Source organism: Vipera berus, assembly GCF_964194415.1.
Source record: "Vipera berus genome assembly, chromosome: 3".
Taxonomy (NCBI): domain Eukaryota; kingdom Metazoa; phylum Chordata; class Lepidosauria; order Squamata; family Viperidae; genus Vipera; species Vipera berus.
The window spans coordinates 142,242,840-142,263,217 of NC_138204.1; the positions used below are offsets into that span (position 1 = coordinate 142,242,840).

The 20,378-nt window shown below is 41.2% G+C and overlaps 1 protein-coding gene across 1 annotated transcript; it reads right to left on the reverse strand.

Annotated features, from left to right (window-relative positions):
* Positions 1-315: 315 nt before the first annotated feature.
* LOC308664741 (MARVEL domain-containing protein 3-like) lies at positions 316-19,901 on the reverse strand. The gene is made up of 4 exons (XM_081322205.1): positions 19,517-19,901; positions 15,753-15,982; positions 12,887-13,050; positions 316-1,466 (listed from the first exon to the last, which is right to left on the reverse strand). Exons 2-4 carry the CDS (start codon positions 15,854-15,856, stop codon positions 778-780), a joined length of 957 nt encoding a protein of 318 aa, XP_081178331.1. The 5' UTR covers positions 15,857-15,982; positions 19,517-19,901; the 3' UTR covers positions 316-777.
* Positions 19,902-20,378: the final 477 nt, after the last annotated feature.

The window sequence follows — 20,378 nt, forward strand, 5'->3', positions numbered from 1 at the left end:
ACAAGGATAATCAATACATAATTAAAATAACTGAACTTCCGCATATTCACTCTTTGCAATAACTATCTCACTATCGTTATGGATAAATATCTTCAAGGCAAGCTAAGTTCATTGGTGATTTCAGGGACACTTCCAGGTGGGATTTTTTTTTACGACAGTGATACAGAAGAGAGATCTTAGTGAAAAAACATAAAGGTAAAGGTAAAGGTTCCCCCGCACATGCGTGCTAGTCGTTTCCAACTCTAGGGGCCGGTGCTCATCTCCGTTTCCAAGCCGAAGAGCCAGCGCTTGTCCAAGGACGTCTCCGTGGTCATGTGGCCGGCATGACTAGACGCCAAAGGCGCACGGAATGCTGTTACCTTCCCACCGTAGTGGTCCCTATTTTCCTACTTGCATTTTACGTGCTTTCGAACTGCTAGGTTGGCAGAAGCTGGGACGAGTAACAGGCGCTCACTCTGTTACATGGCACTCGGGATTCGACCCGCCAAACTGCTGACCTTCTGATCGACAAGCTCAGCGTCCTAACCCACTGAGCCACCGCGTCCCTTGAAAAAACATATATCCAGGCAAAAAAAAGAGCAAAGCTGGAAATAATTTCTGCAATTTCTTCCCTTTTTCTGTAAAGATAGTTATGGAACTAACCATGGAACTATGTTCCTAGCTAGGAAGAATGAATTTTAAAATAGATCTTTGATATTGTATTACACAACTGTCCTTTCGGTTAAAAAAAATCTTTTTTTTTTTTTAGTCTGGCTTCATTGAGATACGTGGTGTAGATTACACAAGTGTGCTAAAAGTCCTTTCGGCCTGTATGTTTTCTTTGCCCCTATAGGGCTTTGGATGGTTTTCTTCCCTGTGGGTTCTCTCGAGATTATAACGATTATCCTGCTGCTTCCGAAACAGCCACACCTCTCGAAGGGTGAGGATGCAGACCACAAAGCTTCCGAAATACAGGCAAGCGGCCACCAGGCCAAAAAGAGCCACAGAAGCGTCCCCGCCTTGCACGCTGCAATTCACTGATGTGTAACCGCGCCTCGCGTAGAGTCTTTCCCTCCTTAGGCACACATCCGTGGCATTGACTTGAATGACAAAGTGGAGGTAGAGGCCAACTGCTGCTATATAACCAAGGCAGGCAAGGATGTCAAAGAGACACTCGGCGGCCAGCAGTCCAAGGGAAAGACGATGAATGGGCTTTGCTCCGCCAACAAGAAACAGAAGCGTTAGGCACATCATTGTCAGGCTGAAGGCTACCCCTCCGTACACGCAAGGGGCTCTCAGCTGGCTGTACTGCATGTCCAGCTCGGTCACCTCTTGGAGTTCAGTCCCCTGAAACGGACTGTACATTGAGTTGAGGTTGAAAGACCCTAGGCCTCCCAGGGAAGTGAAACCGGAGACGCCCGCCTGGGTTGCTCCTATGCAGATCAGCACCAAGATGTTGACAGTGACTTCGATAAACTGCACGACACCTGCAGGAGGAAAAGGAAGGAAGGATATGGGGAATTGAACACCATGATAAATCCATTGGGTGTGGCTACCTTTCATTCTGTAAAAATGCACCTAGAAACTAACGCAATAATATCGTATAATTGGGCGGTTTACTATTGCTACAGCTCTACCTCTCCTTCTGCAGAACTTCAAGGTGGGTGCTTGCACCCACACGGATCTCCTATAGCAGAAAGGTAATGGATTGAATCACTGCTCTTGGCACCTGCGACTAAAGATCAAAGATGGGAGGGTTTTATATTTGGGGGCTGCCTCCTTATTTCCAATAAAACTGCTACATATACAGTACTGTAAAAGTTGAGACATTCACATGATAGTCTTGTCCTGGATAGGCTTATCTAGAATAGAGCTTATGCACCAGAGACAAATTCCTTGTGTCTAATCACACTTGGCCAATAAATAATTCTAGTCTAGTCTAGTATTATAGCTCCAGGCTAATTTTTTTTAAAAAAAATCTTAGTTCCTGACTGCAAAAAAATTGCCACTTTTGGCAGCTATGGGACAAAAATAATAGCTAGACAACATAATAATATTGTGCTGCAGATGAAGAGTTTTCTATCTACTATCCAGCTCAGGAGCCCACTTAATTTTTTTGCCCTCTGCTGCTTGCCATCCTCTTGCTTACTTTCCCCTTAGGTAAATATTCTTTCAAAAGACCTGATTCCTTAAATAGGTAGCACAATACTTAACAATCATCAGCAACACCTGCTGTCTGATTGTATTTTTTATTAAATTTCTTCGCCACCCATCTCACTATCCAAAGCAACTCTGGGCAGCTGAGTAATGGAGAACTTGCCAGTCTCTCCTTGTGTATTGGTGTAGAGACATAAAGTTACAACTACGACTAAACAGAACTGAAATCCTACTTGTTTTCGCTTGCTGGAAGCCAAGAAATCACCAAGTTTTCCTAAATGATTTATTTTACTGGGAATTACATTAAACAAGATGAATCTGGATCCACCCCCTATGTAAGCTGTACTCTTTCATACAATCCCTCCAAGCAAGTTAAAATGTTGAAAGCTACAAGACCTGAGGCCAAGTCTTCCCTAATGAAGCCTATCAAAAGCTTCAGCTGTGCTAAAAATTCCAGGGACTCAACATGACAATAGTGGCAATATTTATCCCCACAGTGATTTTTATTAGCGCCAAAATACATCGCTAGTTCAAAGAGGTTCATCAATGATTCATGTGTGTTGAACTGCTCATTGAAGATAGGTATGTTGAGAATTTAAAAAGAAACCTTTAAGGCGGTGTTTCTCAAACTTTCTGCAACCGTGGACTATTACATTTTCAGAAAATGTGAGACCCAGTTAAACAAAAACACCTGCTCCATTTTGAGAAACGGGAATCCGTCCACTTTAGCACGATTATTGTAGAGGTAGTCTTGGGTTGTGCTTGCAACCACAACTGAATCCAACTGAATCTGTTGCTAAGCGAGACAGTTGTTGAGTAAGTTTGGCCCCCATTTTACAATCTTTCTTGACACAGTTGCTAAGTGAAATCATCGCAGTTGTCAAATGAGTAACCCGCTTCTTAAGTTGAATCTGGCTTCCCCATTGATTTTGCTCGTCAGAAAGTCATAAAAGTTGATCACATGACCCCGGGATCGTGCAGTTCTCATAAATATGAACCAGCTGCTAAGTATTTGAATTTTGATCACATGACCATGGGGATATTGCAACAATATGAAAAAACGGTCACTTTTTTCAGTGCTGTTGTAACTTTGAACTGTCATAACACGAATGTGTGTAATTCAAGGGCTACCTGGTAGCTGCATGTATGCATAGCGTCTATTTAACCCGCCTTTAAAGGCCTTTTTGGATTAGATTTTGCACGAAAATATGAATTTCAAAACTAAGTATTTTTAATCCCTTGAGATGGCATAACATCCATTACAACACATTATAACAACCTTTAGCACAAAATATTGTTCAATAGAAATATCTCATTTCTGTAGAAAAGGACAAGTGATCTCCCACTAACAAAAATCTTATCATTGCATATTAATTTAACGTATTGATCGTTGGATTTTTTTTTCTAGTCACACTTTTATTTTTGGGTGCATAGTAATTGCACTTAAGACCTGTACGCCCATTTACTACTGTATTGTTAAGTTTTCTGAATTTTCATATTCTTGTTGCTATTTCTACTTATTTCTACATTTTTTTAAAAAAGTAGCCACTGACCCTTTTTCACACAAACAGGAAGCTGAAACAGCGATATATTTGGGCAGCCCTCTCTTTGCTACCAAATGCAAGGAAACGGGTTGAATTAGCTAGCAGTTCTAGAAAGCCAGTGGCAGTGGCTGTGGGGAGGTGAGGCCGAATTTGGCGAGTACTTCTGGTCTGGCCAATTGGCAAATGAAAGGAGTTGTTGGTTTGTCTGTTTGAAATATTTCTATAGTTGCCCACCTTATAACCAACTCTGGGTGGTTGCCAATCAGACTTATCTAAAAAAAGAACATAAAAACCATAATACAACTATAATACTAAGCACATTAAAAACAATAAAAACCTAGCACCAAGATAACCCAGGTTGGGCTTGGCAGCAAGAGAAGGCCAAGAGTAATTTGAAGGTTTTTGAAGGAAGGCCACTGACCAAAGTCATCAGGGAAACGATCTTGCTAACAAAGTACCGGATAGACTTGACAAAACCAAAACTAGAAGGTCAGAAAGATTACTATAGTTGTCTAGGCAAAAAAAAATAAATCTTCAATCTACATATATTGAAGAACGATGAGTGCAATTATTTTCCCATTTCGCTGTCTCAAGATGTGTTGGCTGTGTTGGCTGGAGGGGAGCAGGCTGGGGAAAGCTTGGCTACAGGGGAGAAAGAGAATAAAGATAACATCAAGCATATGACGGAGAACAATGAGAGGTATTTAATTTAGCTCGTTCGTAAGAAGAATTAGCAGCGATCCACTTTTAAACTGTTTTGCAGCATCCCCATGAATCATGTGATCAGAATTCAGACGCTTGGCAACTGGCTCATATTTATGACCGTCGCTGTGTCCCGGGGTCATGTGATCCCCTTTTGCGACCTCCTGACAAGCAGAGTCAATGGGGGAAGCCAGATTCACTTAACAACCAGGTGACTAGCTTATCAACTGCAGCGATTCACTTAACAACCGAGGCAAGAAAGGTCGTAAAATGGGGCAAATCTCACTTAACAAATGTCTGAATTTTGACCATGTGACCATGGGGAGGCTGCCACGGTCGTAAGTGTGAAAAACAGTCCTAAGCCCCTTTTTAAAGTGCCACTGTAACTTCAGACAATCACTAAATGCAACTGTTGGAAGTTGAGGACTACCTGTACTCTGTAAATTAGCTTCCCTCACTCTCTAAAATACAGGACAAAAACTCCTACGATTGACAGCCAGCACAACCAGAAATGCTGCAAGTGCAGTCAACACAATCCTGAGGGCACAGGTTGGGGAAGGCTGGTACAAACAGCAGACTTTTCAGCCTGGAATCCGAGAAGTTCGGCATCTGCTCAAGAATTAAAGGCCATCTGATTATTCTTTTCAAAAGGCGATTCAAGTCAGCTACGGTAGATGCCACAAAGCCTGTCGGTGGGAATCAGAGGCCAGCTAGCTCTCCGCTATTTTCCTGGCAACAAATATTGATAGCACCAATTCCCAGAGGTGGTTCGTGTATAAAGCCTAGTCTCAGTGTAAGCTAAAAGCAATCTTGTTAGATAAAGAAATTGGAAGAGGAGGAGGAGGAGGAGGTGGTGGAGGTAAAAGGCTTAAGAGAGAAGAGCTTCAAATGGGAAATAATTAGAATGGAGCTGAAGGGTTTATACAGCTGACTTAACTAGAATTCTGCAGGAAAAGAATTAGACATACAAAATGCTTCATATTGGTTTGGACTAGCGTTTCCAGGGCTTTTTTTCTCATAGAACGCTCAGAACGGCGTTCTGGCACCTTTTTTGGATGGAACCTTGTGGGGTAGGCAAGGCGGGTTGTATGACATGTGTGAGTTCCGGCAACTTTTTCTTTTACAAAAAAAGCACTGAGCGTTTCTATTTTTGATCGGCGCATGTGAAAGAGGGCACCAAAACAGCATATAAAGCTTCGCAGTGGAGAAGATCCTGTTAAAATGTATTTAATTTGTTCAAGAAGAAAACAGATCAGAGATAATGAGATTGAAAGGGGGAAAAAAAGAAACAGAATATTTTCAAACTTGGGACTTATTTTATCAATGGCTGGAGAAACGAACTAGGGGTTAGTAATTTAATTTGTATTAGTGAAGGATAAACTCAGACAACACGTTTGTTGAATAAGCACGGTTGAATTGTATTAAAAAATTAATAAAAACTTATATAAAAAAAGAAAAAGAAAACAAACCAGAGATAGATCAAGGCACAGATTTGTGCTCAGGTCATCTTTCCCCAAATCTCCCTTCTTGAAATTGCTTAGATTACAACTTCTGTCGTTTCACCCAGCAGGAACAAATGCTTACAATTTAATATTTGACCACCAGATAGAACAAAGGGTAACAGTGAATTGTATGGGTGTGTATAGTTTTGTATAAAGACTTTATACTAATCAAAGGAAAACAGTTTTTAAATTATCACTGTTTGTTCAGTAGATATTCCACACTATCTTATATACACTCTGATTATAACCGCTCCCCAGATATACATATTTTTATTTTATAATAAAAAGGAAACGTATTCTTTCAGATCGCGAGAAGATTAACCTTATGAAAAGTAAAAATCTGCGATAAGCCAGTTGCAGCTAGAAAAATAATTATGGACTGCAGGAAAAAGCCAATAAACAGGTTAGCTGGTTTCAGTTCTAAATTACCACAGCATCAATTAACAGAAACACTTTCAAAATAAATTACATTATTCCAACTATAAAACACACACATTCGCACATGATTACACAGGCTAGTTTATTACAAATTAGTGTATTCTAGTGGAGGGGGAAAAACCATTTATAGCTGTTTTCTAATGTTATTTGCTGATGAAATTCAATTTACTCACTTGCTAATTTGCAAATGACCTTGTTAAGAAAAGAACTGAAGACTGGAAATGAAGCACAGCCATTATACTTTTATAAGAATTCAATTTAGGCAATTGCTAAACTGCAGTTCATCAAGATGTTCAGTCAAATATGGCATTAACAGGACCCACAAATCTTAAGTCAAAAGTAAAGGCCCAAGGCTCCAGGAGTGCAAAATCAAATTCCTTGCAACCTAAAGTATGTCACAAGAAGACAAGTGAGTATATGCATATTAAGCCCACCATCAGTTAGCCTTACCCATTAATAAATGGCAACCTTAATCACTGTTTAAAGGAAATGTGAAGTCCGCCCAGCTTGCTTATTGAAAAACTAAAAAAGGGGAGTGAATAATTTAGGAGCAGTGGTTGCAAAGTAGATATTGAGACAGAGCTGTCTGAAGAAGGGACTACTAAGAATAGCATCTCAGTTTCTCTGAAATTACTAAAGGTACAGGTTAAAGGTTCCCCCGCACATGCGTGCTAGTCATTTTCAACTCTAGGGGCTGGTGCTCATCTCTGTTTCAAAGCCGAAGAGCCAGCGCTTGTCCGAGGATGTCTCCGTGGTCATGTGGTCGGTATGACTAGACACCAAAGGCGCACGGAACGCTGTTAACTTCCCACCGTAGTGGTCCCTATTTTTCTACTTGCATTTTTACGTGCTTTCGAACTGCTAGGTTGGCAGAAGCTGGGACGAGTAACAGGCGCTCACTCTGTTACGCGGCACTCGGGATTTGACCTGCCAAACTGCCGACCTTCTGATCGACAAGCTCAGCGTCCTAACCCACTGAGCCACCACATCCCTTATACTAAAGGTATAACAGAAGCCTAATTCAATTGAAAAAGTAGTATCAATCATTTAATCATAGTAAGGGAATGGAGAATCTATTTATAGAATTTATAGAGTCTATAGTTGTCCAGTTATCAAGTTCCATGTTGTAATATGCAATCCAAGGAATATTAACCTCTGAAAATTTTAGCTTTTGTTGCACAACTACATTTATATAGTCTCCAATTTCCTCCAAACATTTAAGTGTAGGACACTGTAAAAATATATGTTTTGAGGAAGACTGATATTGGAGCTTTGGTAAATTAAATATATGGCCTCATTCAGTCAATGAATTGAAGACCTGATTATGCTCGCTACTTATAAGTGGAGACCCTATAGACCAGACTATATGGATAAGCATAATGAAATACAGGACTGTAGAAAATATAGTATCTTAAAAAAATCAGTGGTTATATAAGTGTATTAAAAATGAATACACACATACTGTTTATCTAATATTTACATGACAGGTATACCTTGACTTACATTGGGACCGGAATTTCTATTGTAAGTCAAGATGGTTATAAGCTGAGGCCCCTACATGACTAGCTTCAATTTCTACAACTGTTTTTACAGTAATTGTTAAATGACTCACATGATTGTAAGTCCAAATTTTGCAGTCATTAAGCAAATTGCATGGTCTTAAATTATACTCTTTGTTCTCAATGGGCTTTTTTTGCCAGAAACCAGAAAAGTAAATTATGGTCACGTGACTTAGGATGTGGAAACCAGCTGTAAACATGAGCCAGTTGCCAAGCACCCAAAATGCAGTCATGTGACCACAAGGAGGCGGTGCAACATTTCCTGCTCTAATCCCATTACTTCCACAGGTAAAATCAATAGCCTTATGCTATTTGCATTTAAAAAAAAATCTTTTCTGCAAAAAAATGCATTTACATTTAAGCTTATAGATCTAGAATCTATTTCAAATCTATCCCCGTCCCCATCTTTCCACTTTGCAATTATTTTAACCAAAAGGAAAAAGAGACAGAGAGAAAAAAATATTGTTCTTGTTTCTAGCTTGGCCCTCAGCTATATGGAAGAGCCAAAATAAAACATTGGAGGCCCTTTTTAAACTTGAATTGCAGAAAATCATTTTATTGTCCTTGAAAAAGAAAATTAATATGCAATCATACATGTGACTACTAAGAAGTTGGTCTCACTGTATTTACCAGAGCTTATTTTAGGGAATCTGATATAGATATGCAGCATATATAATACTTCGAAAGGTTTTTTCTTTTCTTGTGATGTTATTTAATTACTGAAAATATTCTTAGCTCCTCTTATAGTACACTCTGAGGTTTGTACTCATTCTGTCAAGAACACATTCACTAAGTAAACAAAATTAGACCATTAAATGTGGTTATTTTTGTTTAAATATGGTTTAAAACAGGGGTGTCAAACTCAATTTCATTGAGGGCCACATCAGCATTGTGGTTGCCCTCGGGGGGCGGGGCGGGTGGATATGGCCAGGGTGGGCGTGGCCTACTGGGTGGGCATGGCTGGAGTGCGTATGGCCTACTGGGTGGGCATGGCCAGCTCTACATCATTGGCATCAAGGGTGCCTATGGGGGCCTGGGCAGGAGTGGGACAGATTTGGGGGTCTCTGGCAGAAGAAGGGTCTCTGGGCCAGGGCCAAGGCAGCGGGGGCTGTTCCCTCACTGTTTCCAGGATGGCTTCGGGGGCCACATGAAACCATTTTGCGGGCCGAATCCGGCCCCTGGGCCTTGTGTTTGACATGTCTGGTTTAAAAGATCACTTAAAATACAATATATGTATATAGAGAGAGATCAAATAATGGTTCAAAATGGTATTGGAGAAAAAAACAGGGGATGTGCAAGACCATTTAATGAAATTCCCAGGCCCATTTCAATTTCTGAATGTATCATGGAAGAAGTTTGAAAAATGGTCAGTTGTCTTTGGAGGGAATCATATAATTCTTTATGAAGTAAAAGGTAAAAGGTAAAGGTTCCCCCGCACATGCGTGCTAGTCGTTTCCGACTCTAGGGGCCGGTGCTCATCTCCGTTTCAAAGCCGAAGAGCCAGCGCTTGTCTCAGGACGTCTCCGTGGTCATGTGGCCGGCATGACTAGACGCCAAAGGCGCACGGAACGCTGTTACCTTCCCACCATAGTGGTCCCTATTTTTCTACTTGCCTTTTTACGTGCTTTCGAACTGCTAGGTTGGCAGAAGCTGGGACGAGTAACAGGTGCTCACTCTGTTACGCGGCACTCGGGATTCGATCCGCCAAACTGCCGACCTTCTGATCGACAAGCTCAGTGTCCTAATCCACTGAGCCACCGCGTCAGTGGTTTATGAAGTAGTATATATTTATTAATCTGCTACTTGACTATACCATTAGGATAGTTGCTGCCATATAACTGAACATTAGAGATTAAAACACATAATACCAGGTCCCCAATGCTCCATTTTTTCATAAAGCTGAACAGTGAGATCTGAGGAACTTTTATGCTCTCACTGTTGTGGAACTACAACTCACAAGAGTCATTGGATTATTGACAGCTTTACTTCAGCAACACCTAAAACAGGGGTCCCCAGACTCTTCAGCTCATTGACTCTTCGTGAAGTTTCAGATTGTGCATTGACACCCCCAAAAATATTTATATGAAAATAATTTAATAAATATTACTTTAGCTAATAGTACATCAAATAACGACAACAATAATTAGATAGTTCCATCAACCCTTGGATTCTATATCGACCATTTTGGGGAACCCTGATTTAAAAGATCTCAGGTTTCCTCCCCCATTGTAGAAAGTATTATAAAGCTACCATACTATTCAATATTACCTAAATCTGTAGCTTTGATTACTTTTCTTGAAATTAGGTAACAATCAGTCTTAACTTCTGACAACGAAACAGGCTAATCTAAAACATTTCATTCCCTGCAATGGTAGAGAAAATGATGTCCCTCTCAAGGAAAATTGCACACACACACACACACACACACACACACACAGAGACACACACACAAAACCAAACAAACCCCAAAGCAGCAAAGATGGGACTATGACTGAGGATGTTGAGTTCTAATTAGCCAGATGTAGGAGAATGACACAAGCCAATATTGTAATAGATAGAAGCCAATTTTATATATATTGAAATCATCCAAGTGAGCCTTCTCAATATGTGACTTCAAAACCTAATAATTGAATTATCAACCATGACCATGTACTAAACTTCCCGAGTTCCCCAGTCAGTATGGTCACAGCTGATAGGTTTTTGAAGTCACATATCGAGAAGGCTCATTTAGATGATCCCAAGTTCTCTATAAGAATAATGGCTTGTATAATTCCCAGGAACTCAGGAAGCTTAAATGCACCCTCTGGAGGGACCCCTAAGTGTAGCCTAAACTTGCTCGATGCAAGGTGGACATCACAGCATCTTTGACAGATGGCCAACTAGCCTTGGTGGAGCAGTGGGCTAATGCCTCCTTAAGTAACACCAGCTGCCTGCAATTAGTGCAGGTTCGCATCCCACCAGGCTCAAGGTTGACTCAGCCTTCCATCCTTCCGAGGTAGGTAAAATGAGGACCCAGATTGTTGGGGGCAATTAAGCTGACTTTGTAATAATGCCGCTTGGAGGGGGGGCGAAAGCCCTAATAAGCAGGCATATACATAGAATGAAGGCTATTGCTAAGCACATTGTGCTTTAGATTGTAAGCCGCCCTGAGTCTTCGGAGAAGGGCGGGATATAAATGGGATTAAAAAAAAATAAAAAAAATATCTCTAAGAGAAGAGAACTACAGGTAGTTCTCAACTTAAGATCACAACTGAGCCCAAAATTTATGTTGCTAAGGGAGACTTTTGTTAAGCGAGTCTTGCCCCATTTTACGACTTTTCTTGCCACATTTGTTAAGCAAATCATGGCAGTTGTTAAGTTAGTCACACAGTTGTTAAGTGAATCTGGCTTCCTCATCGACTTTGCTTGTCAGAAGGTTGCAAAAGGGGATCACTTGACCCCAAGACATTGCAACCGTCATAAATATGAGTCAATTGCCGAGCATCTGAATTTTGATCATGTGACCGTGGGGATGCTGCAACGGTCGTAAGTGTGAAAAATGGTCTAAAGTCACTTTTTTTCAGTGCTTTTGTAACTCTGAACGGTCGCTAAATGAACTGTTATAAGTCGAGACTGCTTATACTTCCTTCACAGCCAATATCTGTTAATAAAGAAATCCTTGAACTCTCAACCTGCTATTGCTTAAGATGCTATGAACAATTATGAAATAACAGAGAAAAGGACAAATGCTGAGATTAAACTAGCATGTGGGTGATGAACTTTACAGAGGTAACGTTTCAAAAGAGCCTTTTTCATCTGTAATAGTCTCTATATTGCAGAATATTCTTCCCTCAGACATACATGGACTCCCCACTATGCTGTAATTCTATAATTATCTGGGCTCCAACTAGCTGACAATGGGAATCTATCTCAGATTTTGCCTTGCTTTCTGTCTTTTACTTTGTAGTTATTTTTTGGGTTTTAATATTAATTTGCATTTCGTTTTTATCCTAAAATCTCCTAAGCTTGCAATATTATAACCTGCAATATTCAATTATATATTGTTTTTATTTTAAAAAGACAAATCGTGCTTTGCATGTTGAAAAACACCATCTTTGTTTAAGAAATGTACATCTTGACTGTTTTTCTCAACTCTTACCCTGTTTCGAAAAAGAAATCAAACCGAATTAGCCAGTCTGAGATCAGTTTCACTGTGATTTCACTGAATTTCTGAGATTTTATGATTAGTGCCTTATTATCAGAAAAGCAGGATATAACTCAACAGCTGTTTTGACATAGACAACAAAGAGTAACCACACCATCAAGAAGCAACGGATGGAAACTAGTCAAGGAGAGAAGCAACCTAGAACTAAGGAGAAACTTCCTGACAGTTAGAACAATTAACCAGTGGAACAACCTGCCTCCAGAAGTGGTGAATGCTCCAACACTGGAAGTTTTTAAGAAGAGACTGGACAGCCATTTGCCTGAAATGGTATAGGGTTTCCTGCCTGAGCAGGGGGGTGGACTAGATGACCTCCAAGGTCCCTTCCAACTTTACTATTATGATTATGATCTTAACGTCTGGGAAATTCGTATTCCATGACTAACCATGAACCCCACATACAGTTTTAATAACCGTTAGATTGAGAGGAAGGGGAAGAAATCAAGAAAAGAAAAAAAAGGAAGACTCCTATGCCAGTTCACGATCAGGGAAGGACATGAAATATATAACCATACTGGATTCCCGAATGAGAGATTAATAAAAAAGAAATCCTGCCTATTAGCGTTGCATCTCGTATGAAAATTTACAGTCATCTGGACCATTTGTTTATAAGACAGGTGTTACTCCAAGATACAGATTTAAATTACCTTGCCTTCTGCTCTCTGCTCTGCCTTTAAAAAGTTCTCTCTATCCCCTTCTCTCTTATTCTGTCCACCACAAGAGAAAAAGCTGGCTGTAACTATCTTTATAAGCCCACTGAATATAAGTTAATAATGACATGGAAACAGAAAAATGCTTGCTTACCTCTTCGGGAGCACAGGTTTGAGCATTTCTCTGAAAAAGTCTTTTTGGAAGGATAGTAGGGAGGTGGGGGATTGTCATAACTGTGCCTTGGTCCAAGATGGTTCTGCTCAAGGTCTGCAAAAGCAGAGGAAGATCTTGAATGTTCAGTTGTTCCTTGCGACAACCTATGGACAGAAAGGGAGGAAGAAAAATGGATGCCTTTGTGACAGACCAGTGTGTCAGGATGATCAGCAATTTCCTCTCCCTTCAACAACACTTTTTATTCTTGTACCAACATAATGGCAGCATTCCTCCCAGTCCACTACCTGACTATAAAAAGTAAAGGTAAAGGTTCCCCCGCACATGCGTGCTGGTCGTTTCCAACTCTAGGGGCCGGTGCTCATCTCCGTTTCAAAGCCGAAGAGCCAGCACTTGTCCGAGGATGTCTCCGTGGTCATGTGGCCAGCATGACTAGACGCCAAAGGCGCACGGAGCGCTGTTACTTTCCCACCGTAGTAGTCCCTATTTTTCTACTTGCATTTTTACGTGCTTTCGAACTGCTAGGTTGGCAGAAGCTGGGACGAGTAACAGGCGCTCACTCTGCTACGCGGCACTCGGGATTCGACCCGCCAAACTGCCGACCTTCTGATCGACAAGCTCAGTGTCCTAACCCACTGAGCCACCGCGTCCCTGACTATACTGGGAAATAAATGTGGGTGTTTTTTTCCCAAATTTGGCAATGATTTCACCAAATCTGTGACAGAGGGCTACTGTCATAAACTTCTATTTCCATGCAGAGGGACAAAAAGGTGGAAGACTACTTATGTGGTAGCTCCGTGAGGAGAAAATGGGATATTTACTAGAGGATGAGCCTACGCACATTGTGGGGAATAAGTTCCCTACAAGAAGTCAAGCACACTTTTTTGTCCTAGGTCAGAGTTGAATCTAGGGCAGGTTTATGGGTGAAATGCGATGGTTAATTAGATATCTCTGCAAGAGGCTTCTTAAGCAGAGACAGCATAAGTGGTGGAATTGTCAACCAGGAGGTGGTTCTAGATGACAGAAATTTCTTGGGAGGAAGGACAAATTAGGGAGTACCCCATTTGTGCTCTGGAAGAGCTGCTTCTCATGACAATTAGTTTCTTGTGATCAATTGTGGGTCAAGGTTTGGGCGCTAAGGGATTTTTACAAGGTGTCCTTAATTGCTGTGCAGCCTTCATGGATATTTGAGTAGCAAAGCCTAAACTTCTTAAACACTTGACGATTTAATTACTTTACAAGCTAAGAGAGATAGTCTCAATGTCACCGAAGATCAAAGACTCTTGGTGAGTGCCTTCTTTTTGAAATTAAGAAGAGGAAAAGAAATCAGCTATATTAAAGGATTTCAATTTAAAAGCAAAAAGCTTAACAAGATGGTGATCTAAGAAAGTTTCAAGTGAACAAAAGGGACAGTGATTTTAAAAAAACCCAGAAGAAATAATTTTTTTTCTGACAAAACTGCTTTGGAAAACAGTAAAATTAATTAGACTAACATACTGGACCTTTGTGGCAATGTTGATTGTTTATTTTAAGGACAATAGAAATTGTTTTATTTTACAAAATAAGAAAGCTAAGCTGTGGGACAATTAACTACAGAAAACTAATTGGGACTGAAATGTTAAAACAGAGATAAGCAAAACAGAAAAAAAGCCTATCTTTTACTTTAAACTAGTACTATTGACATACTTTCACTTTCTCACCATGGCAACCACAAAGAAAGTTGCCAAATTGGGAAAAGGATGCAGTGGTTCACTAGAACAACTTACAGATAAGGACATTTCACCAGATTTATTGCAGAAAATGTTTGAAGAATTTGGCAGAAACGACTGCAATAAATTAAAAAAAGGAAATGGAAGAAGGATGTGCAGGAATTAAAAAAAAAGATCTGGAAGAAGAAGTGAAAAAAACTGAAGAATCAATAGGGCAACTGTGCAGACTTAAACCAAATTACTACGGTAATAAAGTAGAAACCAAGACAGACATTATAAATAGAGAGATGAAGAAGGAGTTGGAGAATTTGGCATTATTGGAATTGAGAGAAAAAATGTATTTTGCTTGAGATTTACAATAATTCCACAAAAACATGGAGAGGATGCCAGAGATATGTGATGTGTGTGTGTGTGTGTGTGTGTGTGTGTGTGTGTGTGTGTGTGTGTGTAAAATACATCTGCTGCCAAGACACACTTAACTTCCAAGCTTTTTATCCCCACTAGAGCTTCAAGTATCTATTAGTACCAATGTATAATTCTCTCTCCCAGATCTTAACTTCCACGAAGAAGATTGGGGAAGGAGCATGTTAGTTACCACTCTTTTACCACGTCTTGCAAAAACCAAAATATCCCACTCCCTAAGCTGGACAATTAAGTTTAGGAGGGGGGGGAAACCCACCTTTCATTAATGTTTGCAAGTGTTTTTCTATTGTTTACAGCCCTGTGGGACGAACTTTGAAAGAGAATGCTCTCCCCTTCCTTGTGTACTGCAACTCTTCCTGAAATCAGATATGCTGTGAATAACAATTAAGCTGAGAAAACTCACTGGCCCTGGCGCTAATGGAAATTCCCACTCAAGCTTAACTGAGATGTTGGGGTAGAGATTTCACGAGTCTCCTCCTGCCCCCTACATGCAAGGCTACTCACTTTAGAAAAGTGTGCCTCGGCCCATTAAAGGGGAGCTTTTTTTGGCGTGGGAAAACACTTTGCACATACCCAAACAATGTACTCTTTCCCTGTTCTTCCTGATAGAATATTAAAACACTTACCAGCAATTTGATAGGGAACGTGGAAATGAGAGTGAAAGAGAGAAAGCATTAAAAACTCTATTCTATTCAAAGGATGATTTGTAAACTTACCTTCCACCTGATGAATTTGGTTGCCTGCTTCTTTTCTCAAAATAATTGGGGTTCTCCCTAGGAATGTAGGCTCTGTCTTGATGAAATTTCCCGGAATGGGGCATTTTCTATTTTGCTGAAGAAGTTACCTACAAGTGGAGTTTGCTTCTGCTTCAATTTGATGAATGGCTAACATTCAGTCAACAATTTTGTTACTCGGTTAGAAACGCAAAATAAGGCACAAAGGTAATCTGTTAAAGAGAAAGTGACAGTAGTAGGGTTTATTACTTGCTATATAGTATAGATTCCTTTCCCAATTCAATGCCACCCCAAAATTTTGGATAACAGCTTCCCAAAATATAAACTTGTCAGCTTGGTCAATAACTATAGAATATGAACCCAGAACACATAGAAAGTACCATGTTGGGGGGAAAAATGTACAGTGAGGCAGGGAGTTGCTAAACTAAATGATTGGAATTGCTAAACTGAATGATTAGAACAGTTTATAATGCTATAAATTTCAAAAATGAGAGGAATACAACAAATGGCAAAAATCAAAGGAATGCAAGCTAAAAATGTTGCTGTTTTAAGAGATCAGCAAAATTTACGGAATACAAGCAGTCCTCAACTTATGACCCTGACTGAGCCCACAATTTCTAAGTGAAACAGTTTTAAGTGATTCTTGATTCATTTTATGTCCTTTCTTGACACAGTTGTTAAGTGAATTGTAGCAGTTGTTAAATTAATAGCATGATTGTTAAGTGAATCTGACTACCCCATTGATTTTGCTTGGCAAAAGGTGGCAAAAGGTGATCGATCACAGGACCTCAGGGCACTGCAACCACCATAAATATGAGTCAGTTGCCAAGTGTCCAAACTTTGATCACATGTCCATGGGAATACTACAATAGCCGTAAGTGTGAAAAACAGCCATAAGTAACTTTTTTCAATGCAGTTATAACTTCAAACAGTCACTAAACAGATAGTTTTTAAGTCAAGGATCACTTGTAGAGTAATCCTTATAACCTTGTGGGGAAAAAAACATTAAAATGTTTTAAAATTACATAGTTTATAGGAAAATAGATTATTTTACTGAGGTCTGCTCTATCTCTTCTTGGGAATGTATAACTTAATTCTCTCTAGGATGGATTTTAATGCAATCAGCTGCACCCATCAACTGGTTCACACATGCACAAGGCATCTTTCGTTCCTTACTTATATCAGCGCTGATGTGTTAACTGTGTCATGTTCAAGCAAAGGAGGAATCTCTGTTTAGGGCATATGGATCTGGGATGGCTAACATGCAAATGACCAGATAATGCTATGGTCACACAGGAGGGTGTGATTGTAATACTGATGCCGATCTTCTGAACTGCAGCTCTTTCTGCTCTTTTTATTTATCATAAGCCACAGAATTAAAGCCCACTCAGGGTTCCTACTGCCTGAGGAACTGCTGCATTTTAATCTATCTTTACTTTAGATTTCCATTAAAAACAAACGTAGGCTCAGTAAATAAATGTAAGGTAAAGGTAAAGGTTCCCCCGCACATGCGTGCTAGTTGTTTCCAACTCTAGGGGCCAGTGCTCATCTCCGTTTCAAAGCCGAAGAGCCAGCGCTTGTCCAAGGACATCTCCGTGGTCATGTGGCCGGCATGACTAGACGCCAAAGGCGCACGGAACGCTGTTACCTTCCCACCGTAGTGGTCCCTATTTTTCTACTTGCATTTTTACGTGTTTTAGAACTGCTAGGTTGGCAGAAGCTGGGCCGAATAACAGGCGCTCACTCTGTTACGCGGCACTCGGGATTCGACCCGCCAAACTGCCAACCTTCTGATCGACAAGCTCAGCGTCCTAACCCACTGAGCCACCGCGTCCCTAAATAAATGTACTCACAACCAAGGGAGCTTATGATGTCAACGCTTCTACTGAATTATCTTAATTTTACTTTAAATGTACTATAAGTTATGTTTGTTTTTAATGGACTGTATCCCAGCTTTGGACTGTTCTATATTATGTTCATTTTTTCTAAATGAATTGACAAAAAAAATCTAATCCAACAAGCTTTATCTCCATCTTTCATTACATTGCCAGGTACGGTAAATCCAGGATCATATTCAGGTTTCATCTTGCCGTGGGATAAAGTCGCACACCTTCCAGATGTGATTGAACTCACAACTCTCATCAGCTCCAGCCAATAGTCAAAGATGATACCATTTTAGCCCAACTGTACCTGTGGTAGCACAAATTCCCATTTGAGATGCAGGAATCAGAAAAGACTACAGTAGATTGCCTAAACCTGACTTATGATGAGAGAGACTGTATATTCTGGGAATGTGCTTGAAACCTTGGCTCTTTTTATGACTCGTGGACTACAACTCCCAGAATTCCTGAGCCAGCACAGCTAGCTCAGGAATTCTGGGAGTTGTAGTCAACGAGTCATAAAACAGCCAAGGTTGCCTATCCCTGTGGGCTCAACCCTGGTCTGTGGACCAGTACTGGGCCATGGCATGCCAGCAACCAGTCCACACAAACAAGCAAAGCCCCATCTGTGGGATACAGGCAGCACACAAAACTATGCGTTCTCCGGTCCGTGGAAAAACCTTTCTCTACAGCACTGGTCCCTGGTGCCCAAAAGGTTGGGGACCTCTGCCCTAGCCTACTCTGAGCCATTTTAATTGAATCCTGTCCTTCCCCCAGGTGGTCCACAGTCATCTGACTTTCCCCAAATGGTGCTCCTCCTTCAGCACTGAAGATCTGAGAGCAAAACCAGGATTTTTTTAAAAAAGCTTTGTTCCTGAAATCTGTCTCGAGTCTGAGATGGAGAGCAGGGCTAACAGGGATTTAACTGAGCCTTCTGCAACCTGATGACTTGCAGAAATGTTGGCTGGGCTAGAGGTCCCTTAGTTTGCCAGCTAGCACAGTCACCACTGATGAAACTGCCTAGGGTGAGTAGTTCAACAGTTTCGGAGGGCACCATTTTGATGAATACAGGTAGTTCTCAACTTATGACCACAACTGAGCCCAAAATTTACCTTGCTAAGTGAGACGTTTCTTAAGTGGGTTTTGCCCCATTTTATGACTTTACTTGCCACATTTGTTGAGTGAATCAATGCAGTTGTTAAATTAGTCACACGGTTGTTAAGAGAATCTGGTTTACCCATTGACCTTGCTTGTCAGAAGGTGGTAAAAAGGTGATCACGTGACCCCGGGACCTTGCCAAGTGTCATAAATGTGAGTCAGTTGTAATTTAAATTACAACCATGGGGGGGGGGGATGCTGCAACAGTCACAAGCGTGAAAAACGGTCATAACTCACTTTATTTTATTTATTTATTTATTTTAATTCCATTTATATCCCGCCCTTCTCCGAAGACTCAGGGCGGCTGACAAGCTTAGCAGTAGCCTTCATTCTATGTATATGCCTGCTTATTAGGGCTTTCACACACACACCCCAAGCGGCATTATTACAAAGTCAGCTTAATTGCCCCCAACAATCTGGGTCCTCCAGTACACTTTGTTCAGTGTCGTTATAACTTCAAAAGGTCACTAAGCGAACTGTGGCAAATCGAGGACTACCTGTACTGATTTAAAGAGATGGTATTCGAGCAGAACAAAGCAGGATAGGTTTCTCGGACGTCAGATGGGGCTGCTTACAAATCCCAGACCTATCCAAGCCAGGCTTGAGAGGAGACTTAAGTGAAGTTTCCGCGGAAATCCAGCCTTCTTTACTACGCTAATATCCAAAGCTCTTTGTGTTCCCGATCCGCCTTATTTTTTCCCAACTCACCCCCAGAGCTGCTGAAGGGGCCTCCCGTCGTTCAGCAACGCGCCGGAGCTCAGAGTAACTTTTTCAGGCTTGGGGCAGAGAGCCTTGTCTCTTCCCAGCCGGGAATCCCTGCCGAGAACGAGGGCCGGAGGAGCTCGGCGTTTCCTGGTTCGCGCGGCCGCAAGAGAGAAGGCGCTGCTAGGCGAAACTTCGCACGGCCGCGTACAGCCCCGCCAACCTTCTGATCTCGGGAAAGGTCAAGTTTGACGCTCAAAGCAAATAGGAGCGACCTGCCCAACCTGAAAGGGCGGAGCGCGGCGACTGGAGCGCCCGAAAGGGGAGGTTTCTCCGGTGCGCTGAGGCGCAAAGAGCTCCTGCTTAAGATATATATATATATCTTGGCAAATACTGTTATTATGTGTTAGGTCAGGGGTAGGCAACCTCGGCTCTTTTAGGACTCATGGACTTCAACTCCCAGAATTCCTGAGCCAGCTTGGCTGGCTCAGGAATTCTGGGAGTTGAAGTCCATGAGTCCTAAAAGAGGCCGAGGTTGCCTACCCCGCTGTGTTAGGTTATATATTTAAAGCAGCGATACTCAATCTTGGCAATTATAAGACGGGTGGACTTCAAGCCCCGGAATTCCTCAGCCAGCACAGCATGACTGGGGAATTCTGGGATTTGAAGTCCATGTCTCTTAAATATCTATCTTAAGAGAAATACCGTCTGAAAATGTCAAGGGGTGTGGTTGGCTTTCTTTGCAGAGATGGACTCGCTCTATCTCCACTTAAGGGAGAGAATGAAGGGCTTTGTTGGTGACGAGATGGGGCAGTAATACTGGTAATGTTGCAATGTAGATTTGGATGTCTGAGGGAACATGGTTGGA

Bases quoted from the DNA above. Each gene is read 5' to 3' on its own strand.
- LOC308664741 (XM_081322205.1), bottom strand. From the start codon at position 15,856: ATGCCCCATTCCGGGAAATTTCATCAAGACAGAGCCTACATTCCTAGG. The intron at 13,051-15,752 runs GTAAGTTTACAA...TTCTGTCCATAG, and splicing joins CCAAATTCATCAGGTGGAAG to GTTGTCGCAAGGAACAACTG. The intron at 1,467-12,886 runs GTAAGCAAGCAT...TTCCTCCTGCAG, and splicing joins AAACCTGTGCTCCCGAAGAG to GTGTCGTGCAGTTTATCGAA.